The sequence below is a fragment of the Porites lutea genome, chromosome 11, assembly GCF_958299795.1.
Source record: "Porites lutea chromosome 11, jaPorLute2.1, whole genome shotgun sequence".
NCBI classification, from domain to species: domain Eukaryota; kingdom Metazoa; phylum Cnidaria; class Anthozoa; order Scleractinia; family Poritidae; genus Porites; species Porites lutea.
The window spans coordinates 10,027,958-10,053,768 of NC_133211.1; the positions used below are offsets into that span (position 1 = coordinate 10,027,958).

Consider the following 25,811-nt stretch of genomic DNA (forward strand, 5'->3'; position numbering starts at 1 on the left):
ACCTGCAGTAGCAGGTAAAGCAGATGTAAATTTGGTGTGGCCGGCTAACAAGAAGTGGTAATGTATTTGTTCATGAGGACCGCTTATGACTCATCATCACAGCCTGCAAAGAAAGTCGTGTCCGATAGCCTGGGGCTAGTGGATTTTACTATCGGGCTAGTGATTTTTGTTCTTAACTTGCCCGATGGGCAAGTGCTGTTTTTTTTTGGGAAATTCAAATCACAGAAGGAATAATCAATTCTGCTAATCAGAAAGGGTTTTGGGGCTAGTTGAAATGCCTTGTGGTCTAGTACATGCTAGCTACAGCTTGCCCAGATGGCAGGCTGTAAAGCTGACTTTCTTTGCACCCTGTCATCACCTGTAACACCACAGTTGTCCGCGTAAAGTTGGGCATTTCTGAGGCAGTGCTTGGGGGTTTTAATATAAAACTAATGCATGTTGGAAATTGTACTGTTTCCCCCTCTTCCAGTCAAAATGATTTTGTCTATTAAAAAATTCTCTTGGCTAGGAATGGATTCGCAGGAGACATCAAACATTCCACACTTACGAGAAGTTTCAAAACAGATAAGGGCCAGGCTGATTTGGGTTTAACGGGTAGTGTAACTGTTGTGCATGGTCACAATAATGGTACAAAGTGCTATTGTAGGAACATGCTCGGCTCCACGGCCGACGTCAATGTTAGCTCCTTGAAAGTGTTTTCGCATGTCCTCTTTTGACCGTCCACACCGGTTCTAGACTCGCTTCTAAGATTGATTTTAGCAGACATCCAAAAAGGCCAAAGCGTATTTGGGAAGCGCAAATTAAAAGTAATTTCCTGTTTAAGAATAAGCATGATAATATTTTTCCCAAAAGTGCTTTTCATTCTGCAACTGGTTTCACAAGTTTAAAGTCAAGTAACAGGGACAAAGCACTGCGATATAATTCAGCTTACTTCAAGAAAAGTTCCAGAAAAAACTAAAATAACAATTGACGTGGTTCTTCGTTGACTGGCAAAAGTTCGCCTCATTAGAAAATGTAGAACAAAAGTAAAGGCCGTGTAATTCTTCTTGGAAAAACAAACTAGAAAGAGACAAGTGGTAAGATTTAAGGTTAATAGTAAGCAATTTTGTACCTTCTTTTCACTCCGACCCGTTCCTTGAGGTATTCCCGCCATCTTGACTTTCATCTTGGTTTACTTGCCTTGGCTAGTTCCCAGTCTCTCCTTGTCCTTCTCTGCCAGGTGCATTCTCAGGTTAATTCTCAGGGATCCTGCTGGCGTAACTGAGTTAGCCCCTTAGCCTGGGCCCCTTAGCCAGAGATAAATCCTTCAAGTTTTTTTCGTAAACAAGACGCTTGGGTCTTATATTTTACAAAGTATTGGTTTATCGCAATCATAAAGTATAGGTAGCTCCCAACAGTTTCAATCAGAAGTTCAATACATAATCAAGAGAAAAAGATATGAGAAATAATAATAATCACCAAAGTAGAACTGCTTTGATTTTTAATAAAATTCTCTCAACTTATTCTTTGAGAGATTGTTTGTAGGTCAGTCTTGCGTTATTTATAAATGGAAATTGGGGGTGAAAGGATTAATACGCTACTTCTCCATCTATTGATTCTGCAACTTGAAGGGGATGCTTAGTTATGTGTGTTGCCATATCTACTCATCATTAGCCAGCTTCTACAAAAACAAATGGTTTAGAATAATAAATTTTGTTAATCCCTTCCACCCCTAAGGAGGCATCTTTTTTGTATTTAATATCAATAATATGTTGTTGTTAAGTCTGGGTCAAGACTTCCCATGAGCTTTGCCTTTGCTTGTGTCTCCCAGTCTTATCAATTGGCTTTATCCCTTCTGATTCAGCCTGTGTGTGTTCGTTCAAGAAGTCATGATTTAAAATAGACCTTGTTCTTAGGCACTTGAGTGGGCATTGAATCATTATTGGAGACGTTTTCTTAGGTTCTGAGGCAATGCTCTGCTTTGGACGTTCATAAATCCATATGACACTTATGTTTCCAAATGACATCTGACAGGGTAAAACAGAGCAAATATGTACTCTGGCTGTTTCCAGGCACTAGGTGCTCAGGCATAATATTGTGAACATACCCTTTAAGTTAAAAAACCAAGTTTAAAGTTCAATAACAGAAATATACACTCTTCCATTAAAGAAAAAAAATGAGTGACTTTTTTCAGATAAACAAGTAACTTATTTACAGTAGGTTTGCACATTGCTAAATAATAAAGCAACTAAAATAATATTATCCTTAAACAATTGTTGTCTGACTAAATAAGAAATTGTTTGACTTGTTTTCAGGATTATTATTTTGCATTGTAGTCTGGCAAGGATTCTTGAGTTAGCAAGAAAGACCATTATTTTAATAAAATTGTTGATCACAAAATGACTCAGACTAAAGAGAAAAGTATGGTACAGCTTTTATAATATCAATGAATTAAACTGTTGTCTTACAGTCATTCCTCTCAATCAAAACAGGAATTAATGAACCATAACTCCAGTCTGGTTCCATCTTTTGCTACAAGCAATGCATTTCAATAGGGGTAAAAGGATTTATTTTATTATATACAGCTACACAAGTGTCTGAACACTGCTTTTTAAGGAAGGTGCTTTAAATAAACTTAATTTGGAAATAATTAACAATAATTATTCTTCAAGGTAGATAAACAAATTCCTTATAAAAAATGAAAACAGAAAAAAAACAAACAAACAGAACAACAAATATGTGTCATACTTATTATAAACAATTTGTTCACGTAACCTATTCCTAGCATTTAGAGGTGAATGAGGTTCCAAACTTGAAAACTAATATTAATGTAATCTCTCCGTATTGATCTATTAACCACCAATATTTCCTTGGAGTTATGTATTGTCTTGTTTCTGGGATTGTTTGTTTGGTGGGGAAAAGCTTTCAAGTGATATTAATTTTTTCTTTTTTCTGTGATAAAGTTGTTGCACTTGTTGCAAGAGTTCTGCATGTTCATTTAACCAACATTTAGCCACCAAGATTTGATTCTCTTTACACAACAGCCGTCTGCACAGGAATAAACCGAACCTTGTTGTAACATTCGATACTGCAGACTGGGAGATTGTTACCAGAACAAGCATATTTCTTTAAATTCTTGCATCCCTGAGCTGCACATGTTGGTCTTGTTTTTACTGGCCTATAATAATGGAAAAAATATTCAAATGGCAGTGGAGCTTGTGAAGTATTTTAAAGCACCATGTATGCCTTGTTTTTGTTCCCTTATCTTATTCTTTAATTTGCATAGAAAAACAGTCATACTTAGCATTTGTTTTGGTAACCGGATGAAAAAAAATAGATGGCAAAGCCTGCAGACTCATGCATGCCAGTACAATGGTCAAGATAGGAAAATGAAAGCAGTCTCAATATTAAAACACTGGCAGTGGCAGAAAAGGTCCAAGTTCACTGTGATTTTACCTTAGTGTAACATCAACCTTAAGTAGATTTCAGGAAAATAACTACTGAAGTGAAATTAATTTAATTAATTTTAATTAATTTTTTCAATACTATGAATCCAGTTGAAGATTCAAAAAAATAAGGTCAATTTTAGTGCATCCTGGGGAATCTTTTCTTTAAGAGAGGGGAGCAAGGGATGGCGGAGTGGCCACCAATGTGGCCCAGGTTCAAATCCCATCATCGATGCCATATGTGGGTTGAGTTTCTTCTTGGTTCTCTCCTTTGCTCCAAGAGGTTTTTCCCTGGGTACTCTAGTTTTCCCCTCTCCTCAAAAACCAATGTTTGGTGAACCAAATATTTTATTCCAATTTGCCCAGGAATCAGGAAGACGAAGAACCACTATGTGGACGTGCTACCTCTTGATCATTATTTATGTTATTCATAAAAGAAATCATAACGCTTACCCTCGAGATGACTGCATTTGTAATGGGAAATCAAGTCCCTGTGAGAAGGACAGAGCGAATCCACTTTGATTGCTAATGTATCTTATATGGGGTACTTCTTGCTTTTTACGACGGGCCTAAAGAAAAACACTTAGGTGACAATCTGTTTACTGCAAACCCAAACCCCTGTGACCGCTCAAAATTTTTTTTTCTTGAAGGACAAGTAGCTTCTTAAGTTCTTTCCAATGGGAAAGGTTCCAGGCAAGTCATCATGTAATACTTAGAGTAATAGAGAGGAGAAGTGTGGCATCACGCTACCATGGTAGCAAAATTTCTGGATCACAACAATACGGAGCTTAAGCAACTTTGACAGCGACAGCAACGAGAACGGCAAAAAAGCAAAGGGTTTCTAAAAACTTTTCATGTGCATCATGCTTTTTTGTACATTTCTTAGCCATCCTTGCACGATTCCTAATTTCATGCGCCTGCTTCATGGAGCAGGTCAACACAACATAAAAACTTCCTCTTCCTTTTTCTAAACTTTGATATGGTCCTTTCAGATTCAACCCGAGAAAATTTTGCAAACATCTGCACAAATTAAATGAGATTGAATAAGATCCATGACTTTTTGAAACAGTGCGAATTCACTTTTTAGGTGATGTTTTCGGTTTGTTGTCATCCAGAAATTTTGCAACCATGGCAACGTGACGTAACAACTTCTCCTCTCTATTAACTACAGTGTGCCACAAGCAAGCAATGGCCCTCGGCAAGCAGATTACGAGAGTCTAGTACAAAAAACAAGCTAGAATTCAAGTTTGCATTCAAACCCCATCCCTCCGCCATGGTTGGTTTTGAGACTGCTTGTTTGTCTGGTGTTACAGTTGACTCCTGATAACTTGAACCCTCGCTAACTTGAACCTCGCGCTAACTCAAACCAAAATCGATTTCCCCTGGATTTCTGTTATACATTTACGGTAATTTTACCCTTGGTAACTCCAACCCTTGATGAATCAAACCTCCCGCTAACTCCAAGTAGTTTTTGTTTCCCCTCAGATCATTTCTATACAATTTTACCCTCAATAACTCGAACCATGTTTTTAGCCCTTAAAAAGTCGGGGAAAATACAGAATACTGGCATCGAAACATGGAATTTTGAGTTTACCATTGACGTGTTGTAGGAGTATAGTTTACTAGTAAAGGCTGATGTTGTTTGTCGCAAATCTAATGCGAAACAGCTTTACTTCTCAAAACAGTAAAACTGTTTAGATTATGTTTTGTTGCGTTACGTTCTGATTCAATCTAGAAGTATCTTTTAATTTTCACTTGAAATTTCTACAATTAAATGTGATTAAAATGTTCACTGTGCAGTAAAAACTGTTCTTTTCCTTACTCACGGCTATTTTCTTCGAGCTCCCGATAACTCCAACCTTTTTTGATTGCCCTTGAAGGTTCGAGTTATCGGGAGTCGACTGTATTATTGTTTCCTTGCTCTATCCTGGTCAAGGACAAAACCTGCCTTTTTAAGGGATGTGGCTGACAGACGAGTACCAGTGAACTTCCCTGGCTGAAAGTAAGCTTATCACCGGCCCAAATCTCTCTGGAAACGAAAGATGTGAGGCAATTTTGAAGGTACAGTTGAGTAAAAAAGCTGGCTTGACTACCAAATAAGCCTAAGCCTGCTTAGCCTTTCCTTAGCTACATTTATCCCTGCTTATTACAGGTTGGTATTACCTTCTCCTCTTCTTTACGGGACCTAGAAGCTTCTCGATCCAGCAGTTTCTTGACTGTTTGCGCCTGCAAAGAAACCAGACAATTTCTTGTTTATTTTAATTTTGTATTAGTTAAAAGAAACTTTAAATTGTAATGCAAACATTAAAATGAACAGTAACTTCAGTGAATGCTTAAAAGATGTTCTAGATACTTGAATGTCAAAAAATATACCTTGTTTTCCTCAATCTTTTTCTGCATTTGTTGTTTTCTCTTCTTTGCTCTTTGCTTTCTCCTCTTTTGGGCCTCTTCTGTGTCTTCATTCTTCCTTCTTGGTTCTGTGAATCATATGGCAGAAGGCACAATTACACACTGTAAACAAGGTGACCTATACTACATAATATATTTTTTTAATAATAACAATAAAAATTAAAAATATGTACATAACTTACAGAAATGTTTGAAGTAAGAATTAAGCACTGTACAACATTAAGAATCATACAAATCATTAAAAAACAATCACTGTGTCAATAACGATTCCTTAAGGCTCACATGCGATCAATGGCTCTTGCAGGCAGTCCAGTGTTTTAAATTAGGTCATGACAAAAGAAAATTATCCGTCTCTGATATTAAAAAGAAACAAGTTAAAAAGATTAAAACTTCATATTCCTAAAAAAAAAAATAGATTAATTCGGGCAGGCTCTAATGTTTTCGATCTGTAAATCTGAGTCAACAAAGTCTAGCTGTCGTCTTCTGGATCTTGAGCCTCTCAAGCATAGTATCACAGACCATACAATGGAGAAAGACACTTTAATAATAATGATAATAATAATAATAATATTATTATTATTATTATCATTAGCAACTGTAAAAAAAATTAACAAAAAGAAAATAATAGTTATTATATATAATTACCTGTTGGCAATTCCAAGAGTTGATTCTCTCCCTCGATTTCATGCCCAAGCATGGCTCTCTAAAAATACAACCATTATCATAAACAAAAAGCTTAGTCTTGTAAACAAAATCATACCAAGTGAAATAACACTAACATACAGTCATGTTAGTCAGTCCAGTATTAACGTCACAAAGATGAAGTGTTCAAAAGATAATGAATGGAACCATTTTAATAAAACAAATGTTTCAAAAAGCTTTGCATGAGGAATTTACATACATCTTAGCAGAGAGTAACAATATTTTCCACAAATGTATTGCAGTGCATAGGACTTGCAGGGCAAAAAGGTGCTTCTTTATCTCCACCAGGTTTTATGGTTATTTAATAAAAAAATATATATTAGAAAAAAAAGAATGGTTAAGAATTTTAAAAAATAATACCTGTCTGGCAGTCATCATGCTCACATCCTTGTCCTGTTTTACTCGACCAAAGTCATCTAGTTCACCTTTTTCCAATGCATCTAACCATTTCTGCTCTTCCTGGCTGCAAATTAATAATTATTATTATCACCAAAATCAACAACAATTATTTTGCTCAACTTTAAACTCAAAGGGGTGCCACAAAAAAAACACTCACTTCCACCTTTTTTATTCACGAGCGAACAAAAGGTAATTGGAAAGGAGAATAGAGCAATTTGTCAGATGTCACTGGGACCTTTTTTCCAGACACATCTTCAACCAGTCCCACATTTGTGGAGGTTGTCTAATACTGTGGACAAGATACAGGGCTCAAAATTGTGACTGATATAGTCGCCAATGAGACTAACATTATTTTTCTCCATGGCGACTAAAAAATCTGGTTTTGGCAACCAGATTTCTCTATGATTTAGACTATTTTAAATTAAAAGAGTAAAGCATATACTGACTTCTTTCTGCAATATTTTCAAACAATCAAATCTGATGAATCCTACCATACTATAAGCTGTGTCATTTAGTTTTACTATAATGTGCCCTTCTCCATTCTAATTTTCTTCTTTTATTATTATTATTATGTACACGTAGTCTAAGCAACTTTGTATTAATTGATATTGTACAACTAATGTATTATCTATAGGATGGAGTAAAAATACAATACAATACAATACATACTGGCGACTAAAATTTATATCTGGCGAGTATATTTCTCCATTTGGTCACCAAGAGGTGACCTGAGGATTTTTTTAGTTTTGAGCCCTGTGATACCAGAGGAGAAATAATGTTTTACAACTCATATGAGGGGACAAGTTGTGTCCACTCGACAGATGGAGTTGTCATGTGGATAAATCCGTCTCATTAAGGAGACATGAAATTTAGAGAAAGGTAGCTTATGCAAGGGTCATGGCAATGGTCGTCAGGTTATACGAGTCATACAACTGGACAACTGCATTTCATTAAGAAGACATGAAATTTAGAGCAAGTTAGCTTAAGCAAGAGTCACTGCAATGGTCGCCAGGTTGTATCAGTGAAGTAATGAGATGCACTTTCCACTTTCCGACAACTCAGTTGAGTGGACACAACTTGTCTACCCACACGAGTTGTAAAACACATTTTTCCACTCATATCATGTCAACTGGACATGACTGATCTCTCTTGTTAATATTATTTCAAAAAATATAACTTACTCATCAGAATCATCAACAGGTTTTTCCGTAACTTCAGGTTCATCTTTTTCACTTCCTAAGGAAATAATTAACAAGAAATGGTTATCAAATTAATGCTTCAATAATCTCTCTTGATTATTGTGTCACAGCAATTTTGGTTCTAATGCACTTCATACAATCCTAGATCCACCTCTGAAGAGGTCTGTTTTCAAGAGAAATGCCAGCAACCACTTTGCTAACAATCAGTGATAAAAAAAACCTTGTGATCAGCTGGTAAATCTGAACTTACCTTGCCAAGATGGCTGGTAATTTTCCTCCTCAGGCTCTTCTTCCTCTCCACTGGTTATCACTGGTTCTGGTATTTTTACATGGACTATCTTTGCCATTCTGAAAACAAAAATAACTTCCCTTACATCACCACTACCCGTAACTTACTGCGTACAATGTAGCAAGATGGAGTATAACCTAACTGACTTGTAAGAGTACAACTTTAACCAAAGTAAATCTAAGTATAATGTCTTATTTGCCTTGTTGCTTTAAAACATACAACACACTCCAAACACAACTTGAGGCAAAAACTTAACAAAATAAATGTTTTTACTCAACTGGGATAGGTCATTGATGAGCATCACATATAGTGCTTGCAACACCAACTTCTTTTATCATCAAATATGACTTTGTTAAAAGTGATGTAAGATATCCTGGTGTTTCCAATTGATGACAATCTATATCAATCAATACCAATCGATATCAATCAATCAATTTATACTGATAATGGATGACCAATCGATTGCGAAGATTTGTGTGGTTATCGATTGGTATGGATTGGTTTTCCGGTCATCTATTTCCACTGATTGGAAATGCCGAGGCAAGTGGGTAATTCAAGTACACGAGTAATGGGGTATATTCTTTGCATTGAGAAGACTGGGTCGGAATTGTATCAATTGATGAACTGTTTTTGTGTGGTTATTGATTAATCATCGATTGACCGATACTAACCAATACCAGTCGATACCAATTAACTCATTTTATCGATTGATATTAATTGATTGATTGGTTTTCCGATCATCGATTTCCATCAATTGGAAACAACGAGAAGATATACTTCATCTCTTCTTCTTTACTTTGCTGACATTATTAATCCTGAAGTTACTATTCTTTGCTGACATTATTAATCCTTGAAAATATAATACAGAGTCATAGCTGCTACTATCTTTAGCTTATAACAGTGTGATAAGTAAGGAATTAAATATGAAAAACAAATTTTAAAAAAAACACACACACAGAAAAAAAAAGGTAACTCACTGTGTTGTTGCCACAGTTTCACCCCTAAGCTTGATTTTAAGTTTTACAGCTCTTCCACCACTTTTATCAACATCCTTTTCTTTTTCCCGAGATTTGTTTTTATCCTTGCTCTTCTCCTTTTTGCGCTCTTCATCATATCCCTCAGGGCCATGATCCTTCTTCTTCTTGTGCTTTTTGTGCTTGCGCTTATGTTTCTTTTTAGGTGAAGTTGACGATGATTCTATCAAAATTCATAAACATAAAAAGGCCCATTGTAACACTTTTTGGTAATAGTAGTTTCAATTTGAAAGTAAGTGCTGGCGTCAGAGTGGGAAGAAAATATGGGGAATACAGTTTAAAAATAAATAAAGTAAAGAAAATATAAATGACACCTGGGAATTAGGCTGGGTAAGCCTTTTTACAAGAAAAATGTGTTATTTCCATGCATTTGTGATTTACAAAAGAGGAAAGCCCTTCAAGTAAATTTCTGGATAGCAAGCAGCTGATAAATGAGGCCTGAATTTTTAGTAATTGCTTGTTTATATTTTCATGGAAATAATTTCATCGAGGTCATGAATGGTTAAGTGATGAATCCCAAGGAAGACAAGATATGTCTTTGGCTGCTCCACTATGTCAACAATTTTTGCTGATTCGCCAATGGAGGAGCAACAATATTGACACATGGGTATTAATCAAATTTGATTTCAGCTTAAATTTTTTTAACGTATGTTGATTCGTAATTTCCTTTGTCTTCTAGGGCTAGGAGACATTAGAAATTGAGAATCAACCTAGGTTAAATGAAAATTAACCGGAAATCAAATTTGACCTGTAAAACATATACAGCTAACAACTTGAAATCTTAGTGACAGCCCTGTATAATATTTCATAATTTACAGAACAGTGTGTGTCAAACCCAAACACTGTCCATTTCTTAAATGCCACAGCTAGAAAATGTCTTCTTGTAAGGGGTGGGGGAATATCAAAAAATTTTTTCATCTTCATTTACAGTTGTATGCGACACATTGCACCAGCTACACAGACTATGATAAAAAGTCCCCTCAATCAAACGAATCCAGTTATATAAGGAAGAAATCAGGGGGATAATTTTTTATTGAGACGCACTTGAACCAGGGGACTTTGTCCTCTTAAATTCCCATTGGGAGAAATTTTCAACTCTGCTCTGCCCATTATCACTATCCCTCTGATTGGCCTCAGGTCCTTCCTCTAGGGGAAGCCTATGACATGTACAGTAGGGCACCTTGTGAGCTATATATCATATCGAATGCAAAATAAGAAGTTACCTATGTAGAACACAAGTGCAAGTTCAGCTTGGTAGTTTTAAAAACAAAATAATAAATTTTTTTTAATCCAAACTTGCACCGGAATAGATGGTTTTCACAGTGACATCATCAAATTGTAAAGTCAAAATAGCACGGTTTTACGAATTCTTATTAACTCTAGGTTGAAGATAAACAAAAAATAAATCTTTCTACGAGTTTCCTTTACCGTAGCATGTTTCCTTTCAAAAATACAGCAGTTTGAACTTCCCACTTTTCACAGTGTGTGACACCAAAATAGGAATGCTGTCTCATTGAAAAAAGGTCTCTCCTCTTGATTTTCAGCAATATAACCATTTCAAGTAATAGAAGATATGTTTATGCGCACATATGCTAGTTCTCGAGTCACAAGAAAGAGCTTTTATAGAAAAAGTGAACTCTAGATGTTTTGTTGATTTCCAGCGGCCATATTGGTGGACCAAAATGGTACACTAATATGGCGTCTCCATACAAAGCTTCTACAAAGGTGCGCGAAACGTTTCGGCAAATAACTCAGAAACCGTGGGTCACAAAGACCTGAGACTTGGACAAATCGTTTTTATATTAGTCTTTTATAACATTCATTTTCTTGCCTTCTTCCACTGGACGGTTTCCAATTTATTTTTTTGCTGCGTGACAGTGAAAACGATCTATAACATTGTTCAGATTGTGTGACAACCAACATCTTCTTTTTGGAACACATGATACCATTGTAAAGAAATCGACGAGATCGGTAGTCCTCGGTGAATATGTTTTAAAACAAGAAGGTGTTTACAGTCCTTTCTTGAAACAAAATCCAGGTATGGAGTTAGAATGCTATGAAGTATCGGTATTGAGCTAATATTCAAGCCTTAATCATATCCAAAAAACCTCACTTAAAAGTAGGAGCACACCGCGTTAAATAAGTTAACTACCACGTGTAACAAAAATCAGGTAGTTGATCTTTATATCACGCGGTTTAAAGAAAGAAAAAAGCGACGTTTTTATGTAAACTAACCTCTTGTATCGTCTTCGCTTATTTCCTTTCTTTTCCCCATGTTCAACTTTTCAACATGGCGGCTCGCCTGCCTCATTTTCATGATCTTCCTTTCTCGTTCTCAGTCCCCTCGTTTGCAGTCCCACTTCGGGTTTTTACCGTTCCCAGAGGAACTACAGATCACTTACGCTATCGTTTTGTAAATAAGTGACAAAAACCAAGGCCACAATTCTGAAGGGCAATGGTCTAACATTTTTAAATTGGGATCATATTGATAATTTAGAGTCCAGCAACACGGATTTTCACTGTAGATTCAGTGACAGACTCACTGTAGACACTGTGGACTGTAGACTCTGCTCATTCAAGAACCACAGCCCTCTGCAGGAGCCCATGCTCCTGCCCTCTGTTAATGTTAACGTCGGCAGTAGGAAGCTGGGCATTATGACCTGTCTGACCAAGAGAGGATAGTGCAAAGGTTCCATACGAAGGATGGTCACGCAACGCGGTGGGGAGGCGCGTTGCGTGATAGATACAAAAACATCGCTGGTTTTCAGTGTCACGTCATTCAAAATAGATAAATAAAAATCAAAACTGTTCAATAGATAAAGTCCAGAATCTGGTAAATTAAAGGAAGTAAATAAGCAGAGACCTCGCCAAGAGACGCCATGCAGATGTCCATCCAGATGGGCACCAACATGGCGGACGGAAACCAACAGAAACATTTGTTACCGAGTTTTGCTACAAACTAAAAGTGTGAATTTATCCCTCACGTAACTCATAAACCTTAAAGTAACACGTTTGCAAAAACATGAACTGTTCAGATAGCAAAATTTTCCAGAAAAATCCCACTACGTGACAGCTCTCTCGGCCGTCATGTAATTACCCCGTCACGCAAAAGCTTACAAATTCAAGCGTACTCTATCACAAACCAAGAACCCTATCGAAACGAAACTTTGTATGAAAGTTAGTTTTCAGTTACTCTGATACATCATGAAAAGTAAAATCTCAGTAGGATCGATAGATCTGTAGTTTTTATATTAGTGACGTCATGAGAAAACCAACAATAGGTCAGACAGTCCGTAAAAAAAACGAAAAAAAAAAACAAGCAAAACAAAACAAAACAAAAACTGTCGAATGGGACAGTTTCATAGGGCAAAACAACAACCTCCGTTTGCGTTTACGAGATATTTTTCTTTCGTTTACACTCTAAGCAAACAAAGGTGTGAAAAAATTCTTTAATAGCAATGTATTCATTACGTACATAATTTCATTGTTTAGAAAACATATCATACTTCCTCTTGATGCGGTTAAATTGTAATTTACTGCCCACTTAGTCTTTCTTATTTACCCATCATCTTTCTTTATTAATTCATATTATTATACAAACAGTCAACCCTTTTCTGAAGAACATCTCTCCACAGCGGCAAAAAGCCTATGTTTTATAGATACATACTTTGACTTTCAAAATGACAAACGCATAGGCTGTCAAAAGGTGTGTCAAATGTCAACAACAGCCCTATTCAAGGCTACACCATGAAATCATTCACTGATATATTTCGATAGTGTTAGGTTTAACACACTACCACAAGCATTTTCAAACGTAAATGTTCTACCCTTTCCCCCAAATGGTGTCACATCACACCTCTTACTCCTTATCACGGCCACCACCCACGTTCTCAAGAGTAAGAGCGCCGTTGGCGACAGTTGCGACTGTATTTGACGAGATTCCCGTTATGGTCATGTTTTTCGTTGGCCATTTTTTGCCTAACTCATGTGCGGCGTTTTCCCAGGCCTTCTCGAGGTAAATTCACCTCGGTGATGTACCCATGGTGTCACGTGACCCGAAATGTCTTGGCCGCGCGGAATAATGAGGCCTAGGGACTAGGCAAGGCCATTTCGAAGTTTTGAAGTTGTGCGTGAGTCCGAGCGGTGGTGTGTCCCAGTGCACTATGGGATACTTTTGGGAACGCCGTCGCCATTTCCGTTGGCTGCTGCGAGGGAAACTGGGTCCCCCAAAACAATTCCACAGTGCAATTTGACACAATACCAGACCCGTATCATACACACTCCAAAAATGGCCCATTGCAATCGTGTATATTACTTGTCACTTCAACGACGTCTTATTTCATACAAAAGGGATTGAACTGACGCTTACTCCTTCTTAATATTCTTAAGGACCAAAAAAATAGAAAGCCTGTAAGAAGAAAGTAGAGGCAGGTAGAGTAGAATACTGTTCAACAGCATATTAGGAATATATTTCGAATATAAAACTAAACACTATCATCGCTTTACATTTTCCAGTATTATATCTTCCTCCTCATCATCCGTATCATCAGAGTATTCGTTGCTAAGCAACGCCTTGGAGTTAAAGGAGTTCAACGAACGCTCGTGGTCGTAGTCCATTACATATCCATTTCGTCTGACATTCATATGTTTTCTGTAACGACTCAATCGCCACAATCCAACTACAACAATAGCCAGCACTATAGCTATCATGAAACTGAGTCCCACCATCATGGTAACTGGCAATCCTAACACAAGGCTTTGCTCGTGCAATTGAAACTGGACTTGTGTCGCCGGCTCGTTTGGATGAACGTAAAGGTTTAATGTGACCGCCTTATAGCCTGGTGCCGAGGCAGTAACGTCATAGCTTCCGGGAGTTAGAAGCCGCCAAAAATCCCCGTCTTTAGCCGTCGTGACGTCATGGTGGCGATTTTTAACTGCTATTAGTGCGTTGGGTATGGGAGATCCTGTATCATCATACACGACACCTTTTACACCATGATGTATCTACAATAAAAAGAGTGTTTAGAAATGGTATGATTTAAACACTTAAATCTTCACGCGAAAATCCCTATTCCGAATACCAAACAACAAAGTAAGCACCTACTGACCCCTTACGCACGCTATGCGAGTTTAAACAACCAGGACATATCCCAACCAACGCCCTAAGCTTCCCGCTCTATCCCATTATTGTCTCTCGGTGGCAATCATTAACGTCAAATTTGTATCTCATTTAAAGTTTTTGAGAACTTGAAGCCACAACGGTTTAGTTTCCTTTCTCTCTGTGAATTTAAAAACTTACCTGCGAATTCTCAGCCTGGACATTTTTAACACGCGAGACAAGCTTAGTAATATTTCAAAGCTATTTGAACAGGCGCAAAGTCATTTTTCAAGTTACCTTTTTTACAAGTAGCGGCGTAATGACTGAAAGTCCCTATCGGCTACTAGACATTCGGTTTAGTTTATAAGAACCGCTTAATTTTAGTGGCCATGTACGAACACAAAATACTAACTAAGAACATTGTTCTATGGTCCGTGACTGGAGACGGGATCCGCTATTTCTACAAGCCACGCGAAATCTTAGGCCTTTGTAGCGCAACAGCAGTGATCTTCTTCCTACTTGGCAGGCCCGGGAAATCGAGACCGCGATCACCCGCTCAGCAGACCAGCGCTATTGCAACTGAGTTAACTAATCCTTCACGGTCAGCATTCGCTACACTTTCGCACTTTTTGGGAGTGGAATCTCACCTCAGTGCCGTTGACGCTGTTTTGAATAACTGCTAGTATTGTTTTCTACCTATAAATTATTTATCGTCACTAGTCTAGGCAATTGAATACCAAGGACAAGAACGAAGGCCTTTCTGTCTTTATCAGTAACATAAAGGACTTTACCTGAAACATGAAAAAGAAGAGGGCTTTTTTATGCTCACTCCAAAGCCGCTCCAAATCCTGGGCATATGGGAATTTACAACATCCCATGTGTACGCCGATCTCAAGACAGTTGGTATTGTCGTACATATAATCCTTCATACCACCGACGTTACTCTGCCAAGCTGCACCGTTTGTGATCCCTTTGGGAAACTCCTCCCGCACAGAAAGGCCTGGGCATAGTGGTTTCCCATAATGCATTGATGGATGCAAGTTGGCATATGAAGATGCTAAATAACGGAAGACATCTTCGTCAGGGGTGGGGTTAGGAATTAGGCGGCCTTGAGAATGTGAATCATAGGGGTAGTGAGCGACCAGTGAGCCTCCATGCAAACTGGCTGATAACACAAATGGATGTTGTTTGATCCACTTCATGACTGCAGCTGTTTCGGCTTCAAGTGTCTTACTTGAAGGGTCGTTAACGTCTATAAGAAAGAAGATTAACTTTTCCTGAGTATGTGCATTATAGTTAAGGAAGAAAATGATTAATTTAGTCTGTAGTACAGGGATGGTCGGGATTTTTTTGTTTCAAGCTTGGTGACCACACACATATTGGACGCTACACGTGGACTGAGTTTGTTCTTGGTTCTCTCCTTTACTCCGAGAGGTTTTTCTTCGGGGACTCTAGTTTTTCCGTCTCCTCAAAAACTAGCCTGTACACAGACCTTGTTTTCTTTTCTTTTCGAAAACCCACCCTCTTGCGCTTGAAGTCAATAAATCTCCCGCGGTTTTTATTTTCATACGCGCGCTCTAAAGAGAAAATAGAAGCTCGGTGAACAGGCTACACAAAAACCAACACTTCCAAATTCCAATTCGATCACGAATGCACGGACACGTTTTAATAAACGAGTTCTTATGAACTACTAAGTGCTTCATGGGTAAACAAATTCCATTTGTTTTGGAGTCTCCTCTCTAAAAGTGTCATAGATACAGCAGGAGTCCCCTGTCCACCCATGGTTAGTCACTATGGTCCACTTTTCAATTGCCCCTGAGAATGAATGCAGGTGTACATCACATGGAGCGTTTCTAATGGCAACAAAAAAGCTCCTGCACTAAATTTAATGAGCTGCCCCCAGTTGTTCAAAGCTCGCAAGACGGATACGTTACCCAATGGATAAATTTCTATCCACTGGATAGCGCATTTGGTATCCCTAATACTTATCCGTTGGATAGTGATTTGTCTGGCCCCAGTTGTTCAAAAGGTGGATAATGCTATCCATCGGATAAATCTTTATCCATTGGATAGCGCAATTCGTTTTCCTAATACTTATCCACTGGATAATGATTTATCTTGTGGAAAGCGCTATCCATCTTTTGAACAACCGGGACCTGGTGGATAGCGCTATCTAACGTTTTAACAACAGGAGCCTGTGCATGTTGTGGTTTCATATCAGATTTCCTTTGCTTTTGTGTGTGGTAATGTATACCTATAAAACCAATGAACAGTGAAATTTCAACAACAAATGGGCCTAAACATACCTGGAAAATTTGTGTACAAATCCACGTCCCTTGCATTATTCCTTCCTTTATCAGTGAAACAGTTTCCTTTAATGGCCACCTCAGATCCATCTGAGTTGAGGGAAGGGAGAATATGAATGCGAGTACTGTTCACTAGGCGTGTAACCAAGTCATCTTTACCATAACTCAAACACAGATGTTGAATCATAAGCAGCAGCATTTCCTTCCCCACTGCCTCATTGCCGTGAACCCCGCCCACATACCTGAACTCTGGTTCACCTTGTTCGTGCAGTCCTGGATTATCAGAAATCTCCATAACCCAAATGTTACGATACTGAACAGTTTGACCAATGCTGTACAGCCTGGTAATGGTGGGACACTTAGTCACTATGTCTCTGAGGAAGCGCTCCATTGCTTCATAATTGTGATAAGAAAATTGTGGTTTTGCATGCAAATTAAACATAACAGAGGCTCTAGAATTCTCATGTATTGTAACCTCTTTAGTTATGCTTGCATAGCCTGGAGCAGTTGCTGTGATTTTGTACTTTCCTTGAGGCAAGAGTTGGTGGAAGTACGAATCAGATTGCTTGAGAACAAAGGAAATGCCAGGACCTTTAACAGCAACTGTGGAGGTATTCACAGGTCTGTGGTCTAAGGTATGAACGACACCATCAACGGCTTGGTGCGACTTCGCCAAGAATGCGAGAAGTGGCTCACGGTTTGCCTCCCAAATGTTCTTTAGCTGTTCAGCTGGTGGGTACTTACAACAAGAAATAAAGAACGAGAGTTGTGGGATGTTGAGCATCAGGTATGCATAATCTTGCATGGTGTAATGAAGTTCTTTCCACTGTGCACCATTGATAATCCCATCAGCAAACCCAGAGGCAGATTCATTACAACCTTGACCGAGGTGCATTGTGGGATGTTTGTTGGAATAGGTTAAGGCAAGCTCTTTAAACAAAGAGTTATGTGATGTTAGAGAGCCTTTGACATCATCACGGCCACTCAAATGGACACTCATAGGATACCTAAGAGAAAAAAGTACTGGTTTTAAAATTACACAGCAGTCTTGAATTTTACTTTTCGGTTTCTCTCCTCCCCTCTTTTTTTGCTTTTCCTGCCTCATTTTTTTCTTTTGCTGGGCATTTGGTACGCTTCATTTCGGTGGGAAACGCTTTTAAGAAAGCCTTTAGGATCTTTGGATTAGATGAAAGGAAAGGTAGGTGGGGAGTGGAACAAGATTTTCATGGAAATTTTCAGGTCAATGTTACATGGTTTGTTGCCTTTTTCTGCGGTGTTCTTGACTGAATTGTGCTCATTCTGGTATGGTTTGAAGTATCTCTTCACCCTGCACAAGTTAGCAGACAAAATTGTCCTTGACTATTAAAACTCATGATGTCACAACCGGTAGAAGGGACATGGATCTGCATGGATCTGCACGAATGAGTTAATGAGAGTGAAAAACATTTAAAAAACAGCAAATCATCATCCATACCTTGCCACCAATTCACCTCCACTGAAATCAGCCAAGAGGGTGAAGTTGCTGCTTTTCATCCAAGTTTTCATGTGCTTGACCTCTTGAGGCTCATCAGCAGCTGTGTCAAGAAACTTAGTAAAAAGAAAGTTTATGGATTAATATTACAATGACTGAATCATTTATTAGCCACTGAAACATTCAAATTGTTAAACTAGACCCATGGCATGTCTGTTCATTTAGAATATGAGAGATTACATAGCAATGATGACTTATATGCCATCCCTATGCACTGTCAAGGGTTCCAATGGCATCTGAAGAAGGCAGCATTACATCGAAAAGGTTTAAAAGACTCTTTCATTCCCCCAATTTAGGGGGGATGTAGCTGATTTATCTGAGTGATGTGGTGCTGATCCTCTGTTGGCTGATAATGCTTATTAATAGCAGGGTGCAAAGAAAATCATTTTAACAGCTTGCCATTCGGGCAAGCTGAAGCTAACATTTAATAGCCCAGACATCATTTCCACTAGCCGCAAAAGCTTTTTGACGAGCAGAATTGATTTCACAGTTCTTCTGTTATTCGAATTGCTCAAACAGAACTCACTAGCCCGATAAAAAAATCCACTAGTCCCGGGCTATCGGACATTACTTTCTTTGCACGCTGGATAGAACTGCTCAGTATAGATCGTTTTCACTGTCACGCAACAAAACAATAAATTGGAAACTGTCCAGTGAAAGAAGCCAAGAAAATGATATGTTATAAAAGACTAATTTTTAAACAATTTGTCCAAGTTTCAGGTCTTTTTGGCCCACAGTTTCTGAGTTATTTGCCGAAACGTTTCACGCATCTTTGTAGAGCTTTGTATGGAGACGCCATATTGGTGCACAGTTTTGGTGCACCAATATGGCCGCCGAAAATCAACAAAAACATCTGGAGTTCACTTTTTCTATAAAAGCTCCTTCTTTTCACTCGAGAACTAGCCTACGTGCGCATAAATATATCTTCTAATACTTGAAATGGTTATACTGCTGAAAATCAAGAGGAGAGACTTTTTTTCAACGAGACAGCATTCCTATTTTGGTGTCACGCACTCTGAAAACTCGGAAGTTCAAATTGCTGTATTTTCGAAATGAAACATGCTACGGGACTGAAAACTTGTACAAAGATTAACTTTTTGTTTATCTTCAGCCTAGTGTAAATAAGAATTCGTAAAACCTCGCTATTTTGACTTTGCCATTTGATGACGTCACTGTGAAAGCCATCTATAGAGAGAACGTGAAGAAACAATGTATTTACCATTTGGTCATGGCCTTTGTTGGTTCCCTGCGTATATGGAAGGTATTGCCTCAAAGGAAAATTTCTAGGATACAATCATGGCCTAAAGCTTACAGAAGATGGGACACCAAGCTACCTGTGATCATGACACAGTATTGTTGCCCAGAAAATCTTTGTAATACTGTTAGCATAAATTTTATACAATTCCACATAATCTGACACCCCCTAGGAATCTCCTTATATAGTGAATGGCACATTCAATGAGAAATGTTCGTGGCTTTCTAGTCCACATTAATCATTTGGACAATGCTTTCCCAAGTTAAAAAGAACAATGTAACTAAGAAGCCTAACATCTAAGGCTTTCAGGCTATGAAAACTTTTAGCTTATTAAGTAAAAGTAGTAAAAGTGATCATATCACTGCTTACTTCTTTGATATTCTTTGGTAACAGGCTTTTATCACTGCTCGTCAAATTGAAGTAGAAGCTCCTGGATAAATCATCCATTGGTTTTAAGTGGCCTTCACAATCTCCTTCAGTTGCCTTTTCATTCCCATCCACGTCAACAGCTGGCACAATATGAAGAACTGTTGATTGAAGGAGTGTTTTAATCCGATCATCTTTCTGTTCATAATGACTACACAAGTACTCTACCAACTTAAGAAGTAACTCCTTGCCAGTTATATCTGTGCCTTCTAAGCTGCCAACAAGTCCAACATGCGGTTTTGTCTTTCTTAACTCTGGATTTTCTGTCACTTTCAAAGCATAAAGTGGCTTTCCTCCTTTACTGGTCCCAATTGTTGTCAACTTCATAATACTTGAGCACCTTTTGGCCTGCTCTTGCAAGAAGTCAGTCATTTGTTGGTGACTATGATGATAGAATTCCACCTTGGCATCTACTATAAAAAAAGTACAAACAAATAGTGAATTCATGTGCTGTGCAAAGTACAGAGTAAAGTTACAGTGAGCTCACACAAATATATATGTACATTCCTGGCCAAAATGGCAGTGATTTTGTTACCTCTGCGTCTTGTGTCCCTGACGCATAAAAATCCCAAAGAACACAAAATAATTCATGGAATGCGTCCCGTAGGACACAAAGATCAAGGAGATGTTTTTAAAGAATATCCTGTTTGTGTGCTTTCTGTGGCTGTTCTTGTGGCTGTTGTCTAATGACGCATATATCTTCTAGTCTTTGTTGTACTTGACGATAGAAGGAGTATATTTTCATTTCAGTAAACTGTAATAGAGAGTTGTGGAGTCTGCCTTTAACCCTTTCACCGCCAAATGTGGCCAAAGGCAAATTTCCACCAAAGTTCCAAATTTCATTTTCAAAAATTTTGAGAAACAAATGGCATCATGTGAAAGTACAGGCAGAGAGCTTTCATTTGAATGGTCACATCATAGGATTTTGTCCATAGTTAGAGTCACCTTACAAAACCCCCTCCAACACTCTGGCAGTTAAAGGGTTAAATTACCTGTGTGGTTACATAAAGCCCCAGGGACTCATGTTTTTTAGTAGGGACTCAATGGCTCTGGACTGGGACTCATGATTTTTTACAAGATGATTCCCAGGACTTACCATAACTATTTGTAACAAAATAACTGAAATAGTGTACTGAAAAATTTGCTTTTTCTTCCACAATAGGCTATAAATTAAGACATCATTTTACTACAACTACCCAGATTCATTCCTCTTTCCCTTCTTGTTTTCAGTTTAATCATCCCAGTGAGTTTCATTAACACAATGTACAGCTCTAATTTACAGAATTAAATAATTAAACGGGTAAGGATTTTAATAGTTCCAGTAAAATGATGCCCTAGAAAAGGCTGCATATGTTAAGCCTTAAGAGAACCTAATATTTAACATTCAATTCTCCCTTTGTTTCAAAAGAATATACAAGACAAACTAAAAAGAGAATTTCGAAGTTTAAGAAAGCCACTTATGGAGTCAGTTGTACACAGTATTACCGCATGGTTCTAGAAACCATCCTGTGTATCAACAGGATTTCAATAAGCATCAGAATACAGCTCAACTTACCTTCTGTTGAAACTTGAGGTGAAACATTAAATATAGTAGTTGGTTTTACTTCTGCAGTGTTAGATACAGAAGGATAAGACACTGGTGACTGGGAGTTCTTCTGGCTAACTCCCTGAGATGGTTTGTCAACTGGAAACACACTTTGGCTTGTTGTTGATGTAAGTGGTGTTTGAACAGTGGATGGTTGTGGCTGCTCAACTTGTTTGAGTACAAAATTTAACTCTGTAGCAAGACCAGCAGATACCTCCACATTTTGAGTGACAGGAACGTATCCAGGCGAGGAAACAGTGATAGAATATTTTCCAGGAACAACAAGTCTCCAATAATCTCCATCTCTTGCTGAAACAATGTCATGGTTGATTCCTGAAACAGCAATGGTTGCCTGACTTAATCCAACTCCAGCTTCATTTCTTATGAATCCCTTGATACCAATATGAACTTGAGACATGAATGTTAGAAGAGAAACTTTGTGGGCATCCCAGTATGACTTAAGCGTGGACTGAACAGGAAATTTAATACAACTCATTTCTATGGTAAGTTCAAAGCAGTTAGAATGAAGATAATTGTAATCTTGCATGCCGCCTTTAACAACATACCAATCAGCACCGTTAGTGATACCATCTTTGAAATATTCATCAGGATAAGCAGAACAAGGGCGGCCTCCTCCCATAGTTGGATGTGCTTTGGAATAGGTGAGTGCTAACTGGCGGAAGACATCATCATCCGGGCTGCGACTGTATGCTTCCCTCCCAGAAGGAGTGTCATCAAATGGGTAGTTTGCAACAATCGATCCCCCGTGAAGGTTAGCCGACAACACAAATGGAAAATCTTGGATCCATTTCATAACAGCCACAGTCTCTGGCTGATGATTGGGGTTCAGATTTGGGAAATACTGATCTGGGAAATTTCTATTCAAATCAACATTTCTGGCATTCTCACGACCAGGGCCCGAGGATTGCCCTTCAGTAGCCCTTTCATATCCATCCGGGTTCATTGAAGGCATAATATGAATACGAGTGTAATCAATAAGTGCTGTTATTGCAGGAACTTTCTGATAATTCTCGCAAAGGGATTGAATTAGAAGCAAAAGAGTTTCTCTTCCTATAACCTCATCGCCATGCATGTTGCCTACATATTTAAACTCAGGTTCCCCTGGCTCATGAATTCCTGGATTGTCAGTAATTTCTATTACCCACAGTTCTCTGTCCTGAACTGACTTTCCTACAGAGTATAGTCTGGTGATGTTTGGGTACAACTTTGCCATAGCCTGAAGAAATATTGTCATGTCATTATAATTATGATGTCTAAATATTCTTGGTTTCTCCCAGCCTTCAACAATTTTTGAAAAGGCATTGGATGTAGTTGGAATGCTTGTAAAAGGGACTTGAATACTTTCAAGTGGCTGAAGTACTTGAAGGTTAGAGCTTAAGTCTCGTTTGGTTAATCGTCTCAGGCTAGAAAGCCATGGAATATCTCTTGTATAAACGTTCCTGTATAAGTCACTGCTCCTTTGATTGCTATCTCCCCTCAGCACAAACTCTAAATTTGTTGCATCCCCAGAGGTTACAATTACATTACTTAGAGTTTTACTTTGATAGCCTGAAGCAAAAGCACTGACTGTGTAAGTTCCAGGCAACAAAATTCTCCAGAAGTCACCATGTACTGCCGTTGCTACATTATGATCAATTCCATGAACGTTAATTACTGCATTCCTTATGCCCATTCCATCTGTGTTTCTTACAAATCCCTTAATACCTTTATGCACTTGCTCTAAATATGCAATTAAGGCTTGCTTGTTATTCCTCCACTCGCTCTGCAAATAAGAGTGGTGTGGGTACTTGCAGCATGAAAGTTCAAGGGTAATTTCAAAGCAGTTGCTTATAAGGTAATTAACATCCTGCATACCACCAGCAACATCATACCAGAATGCGCCATTGGTTATGCCTCCTTCAAAATCCTGGTCACACTCCTTACTGGTGCTCATTGTCCTGTGATTGGTAGCATATGTCTTTGCTAAATGTCTAAAAATTTCATCATCTGGTGATCTACTATAAAATCCAGTTCTTCGATGTTCCCTATTGCTGTCAAAAGGATAACTTGCCACCAGGGCCCCTCCGTGTAAATTTGCCGACAGGACGAAAGGATTGTTATAAATCCACGTAAGCATTGCTTTAGTTTCCGGTTGCGCTGAAGCCATGTCGTAGTTTTTCCACTTATTAAACTGATCAGGAAAATCGCGATTGAGATCGACATTATTATGGTTACCCCGACCTTTTATTCCCATGCAATCACCTTCTCTTGCACGTTGAAACCCATCGGGGTTCATTGAAGGCATGATGAAGATATTAGTCGTGTTAACAAGTTTAGTGACACGCTCGTCTCGGCCGTAATTCTCGAGTAAATAAGCGATAAAATAGATTAAGACTTGCCTTCCAACGGCCTCATTTCCGTGCATATTTGCAACATATTTGAACATAGGTTCTCCAGGTTCTTTGACGAGAGGTTGATCAGTGATCTGTAAGGCATATAATTTTCGCCTTAACGCTGATCGTCCAATGACATGAAGCCTAGCAATGTCTTTGTGTCGATACACGAACGAACGAAGCAAACAGGCGAGCTTGCGGTTACTTGTATAGCCTTTAGATACTAAAGACGACAGTCGAACATCACAATGCCTCTTAGACTGTATCCCTGCGATAAAAACGAAAATTATTACAGCCAAAATGCAATTCACCGCCGCCATGTTTTTCATACTCGTATTGTTTGCTTTCATTGACACGTGACAGGGACAAATCACGCCGCCACTACAACCCGTGCTGAGGTGCAGCCGCGTCTAAAACTTCCTAAATCCGTGCGAAAATTCACTGCAGAAGTTCGCTTCGCGCTGTACCGGATCTCAGTTCTCAGGTTAAAAATTCAAGAGTTAGGATATTTATTGATAATTCAGCGTCAAATAGTTCCATGGTAAATACAGCTGGTCGAGTTTGGCATGTATCACTAATGAGTCTCTCAAGAACCAAACACAGCTGTGTTTTAAAAATAATTATGGGTCAATTATGTTCTGCAGAGCGCAGAGTGATTTATTCGTTGGTATTTTGCTCTTATTCAAGCTCTAATCGATACCCTTCTATGGGTTTGCTACGCCAAAAGTGACAAAATATCAAGGGTGCAACTTTATAATTCAAATCCACCAATTCACTATCAAGATCGATATTTGCTTTTTGAATGTGTCAAGATTGTAGATAGAATTTAATTTCAATATTCCCACGTGTTTCATGTCATGTATCAAGACAGGGGCGTAGCCAGGATTTTTCAAAGGGGGGGTCACAGCAGGGACACCATCCGGGGATCGCCGACTATATATGGTTTATACCGCTGCTCTCCCTCGTGTATCAGCGGGCTCAGTCGTATTATCGCGACATGAAGGCTCATATTAACTAAAGACAAGAGCCGTTGATGAAAATACTTTACAATAAAACAAATTTTAAAAAAGTGCTCTTTTCAACAATAGCTTTTACGGCCAAGATATCGTCATGGCGTTTTCGCCACCTGAATATTGTAGGTTGTTTGCTCAAAACAAGGCCTACCAAGCGGGGGTCACGGGCACCCCAGGTCCCCCCCCTAGCTACGCCCCTGCAAGAGACACGTTTTCTAAATCAAAATGCATGTTTTTTAAATGAAGAAGGGAGACGACAATTTTTGATCAGTTTTGTTTCCGAGAGGGACTGAAACCTAAAAATCTGCCATGCTCCATGGACTGCTCCATGAAGAATCCCGCCCATTCTAGCCCATTTCCGCCCTCCCGCGTGAGACATGGCGGAGGAAGGAATCGAAGAACTTGTCAGAAGAATCATTCGAGCAGCACAAGGAGTTAACACATCTCGAACACATCTCAAACGCGTCAACACCTGACGAAGATTTGAGGCGGCGATTTAAGAACGAGATAGGCTCGATCAGAAAGAAAGCACAACAGGCTCTCGTAGAAGCGGTGGTGAAATATAGGCGCACAGAACGATTAACAACAAATCTCGCAGGAATACTGTAAGGAATAATATAGGAATACTAAGTAGACGTCTCACCAGAAAACGCAATCACCGGCTAAAAAGAAAACTGTCAACAAAGATGACAATGTAAATTGAAGACCAAGATTAGCGAAGTCGATGTATTGTTAGAGCAAATGAGA

At 38.6% G+C, this 25,811-nt stretch overlaps 2 protein-coding genes across 3 annotated transcripts; both read right to left on the reverse strand.

Moving 5' to 3' along the window:
- Positions 1-2,094: 2,094 nt before the first annotated feature.
- On the reverse strand, positions 2,095-11,816 carry LOC140952985 (INO80 complex subunit B-like). Its single transcript, XM_073402455.1, has 10 exons — positions 11,693-11,816; positions 9,401-9,620; positions 8,385-8,482; positions 8,117-8,171; positions 6,897-6,999; positions 6,480-6,537; positions 5,799-5,902; positions 5,589-5,651; positions 3,879-3,994; positions 2,095-3,157 (listed from the first exon to the last, which is right to left on the reverse strand). Exons 1-10 carry the CDS (start codon positions 11,772-11,774, stop codon positions 3,013-3,015), a joined length of 1,044 nt encoding a protein of 347 aa, XP_073258556.1. The 5' UTR covers positions 11,775-11,816; the 3' UTR covers positions 2,095-3,012.
- Positions 11,817-12,887: 1,071 nt separating this feature from the next.
- On the reverse strand, positions 12,888-24,415 carry LOC140952963 (carboxypeptidase D-like). Of its 2 annotated transcripts, none has more exons than XM_073402429.1 (6): positions 21,629-24,415; positions 20,017-20,483; positions 18,336-18,448; positions 16,862-17,868; positions 15,347-15,807; positions 12,888-14,461 (listed from the first exon to the last, which is right to left on the reverse strand). In XM_073402429.1, the coding sequence occupies exons 1-6, from the start codon at positions 24,399-24,401 to the stop codon at positions 13,952-13,954; spliced, it is 5,331 nt and encodes a 1,776-aa protein (XP_073258530.1). In that variant the 5' UTR covers positions 24,402-24,415; the 3' UTR covers positions 12,888-13,951. The 2 variants fall into 2 exon arrangements, with proteins under 2 accessions (XP_073258530.1, XP_073258529.1); XM_073402428.1 differs by having other exon boundaries at positions 20,017-20,486.
- Positions 24,416-25,811: the final 1,396 nt, after the last annotated feature.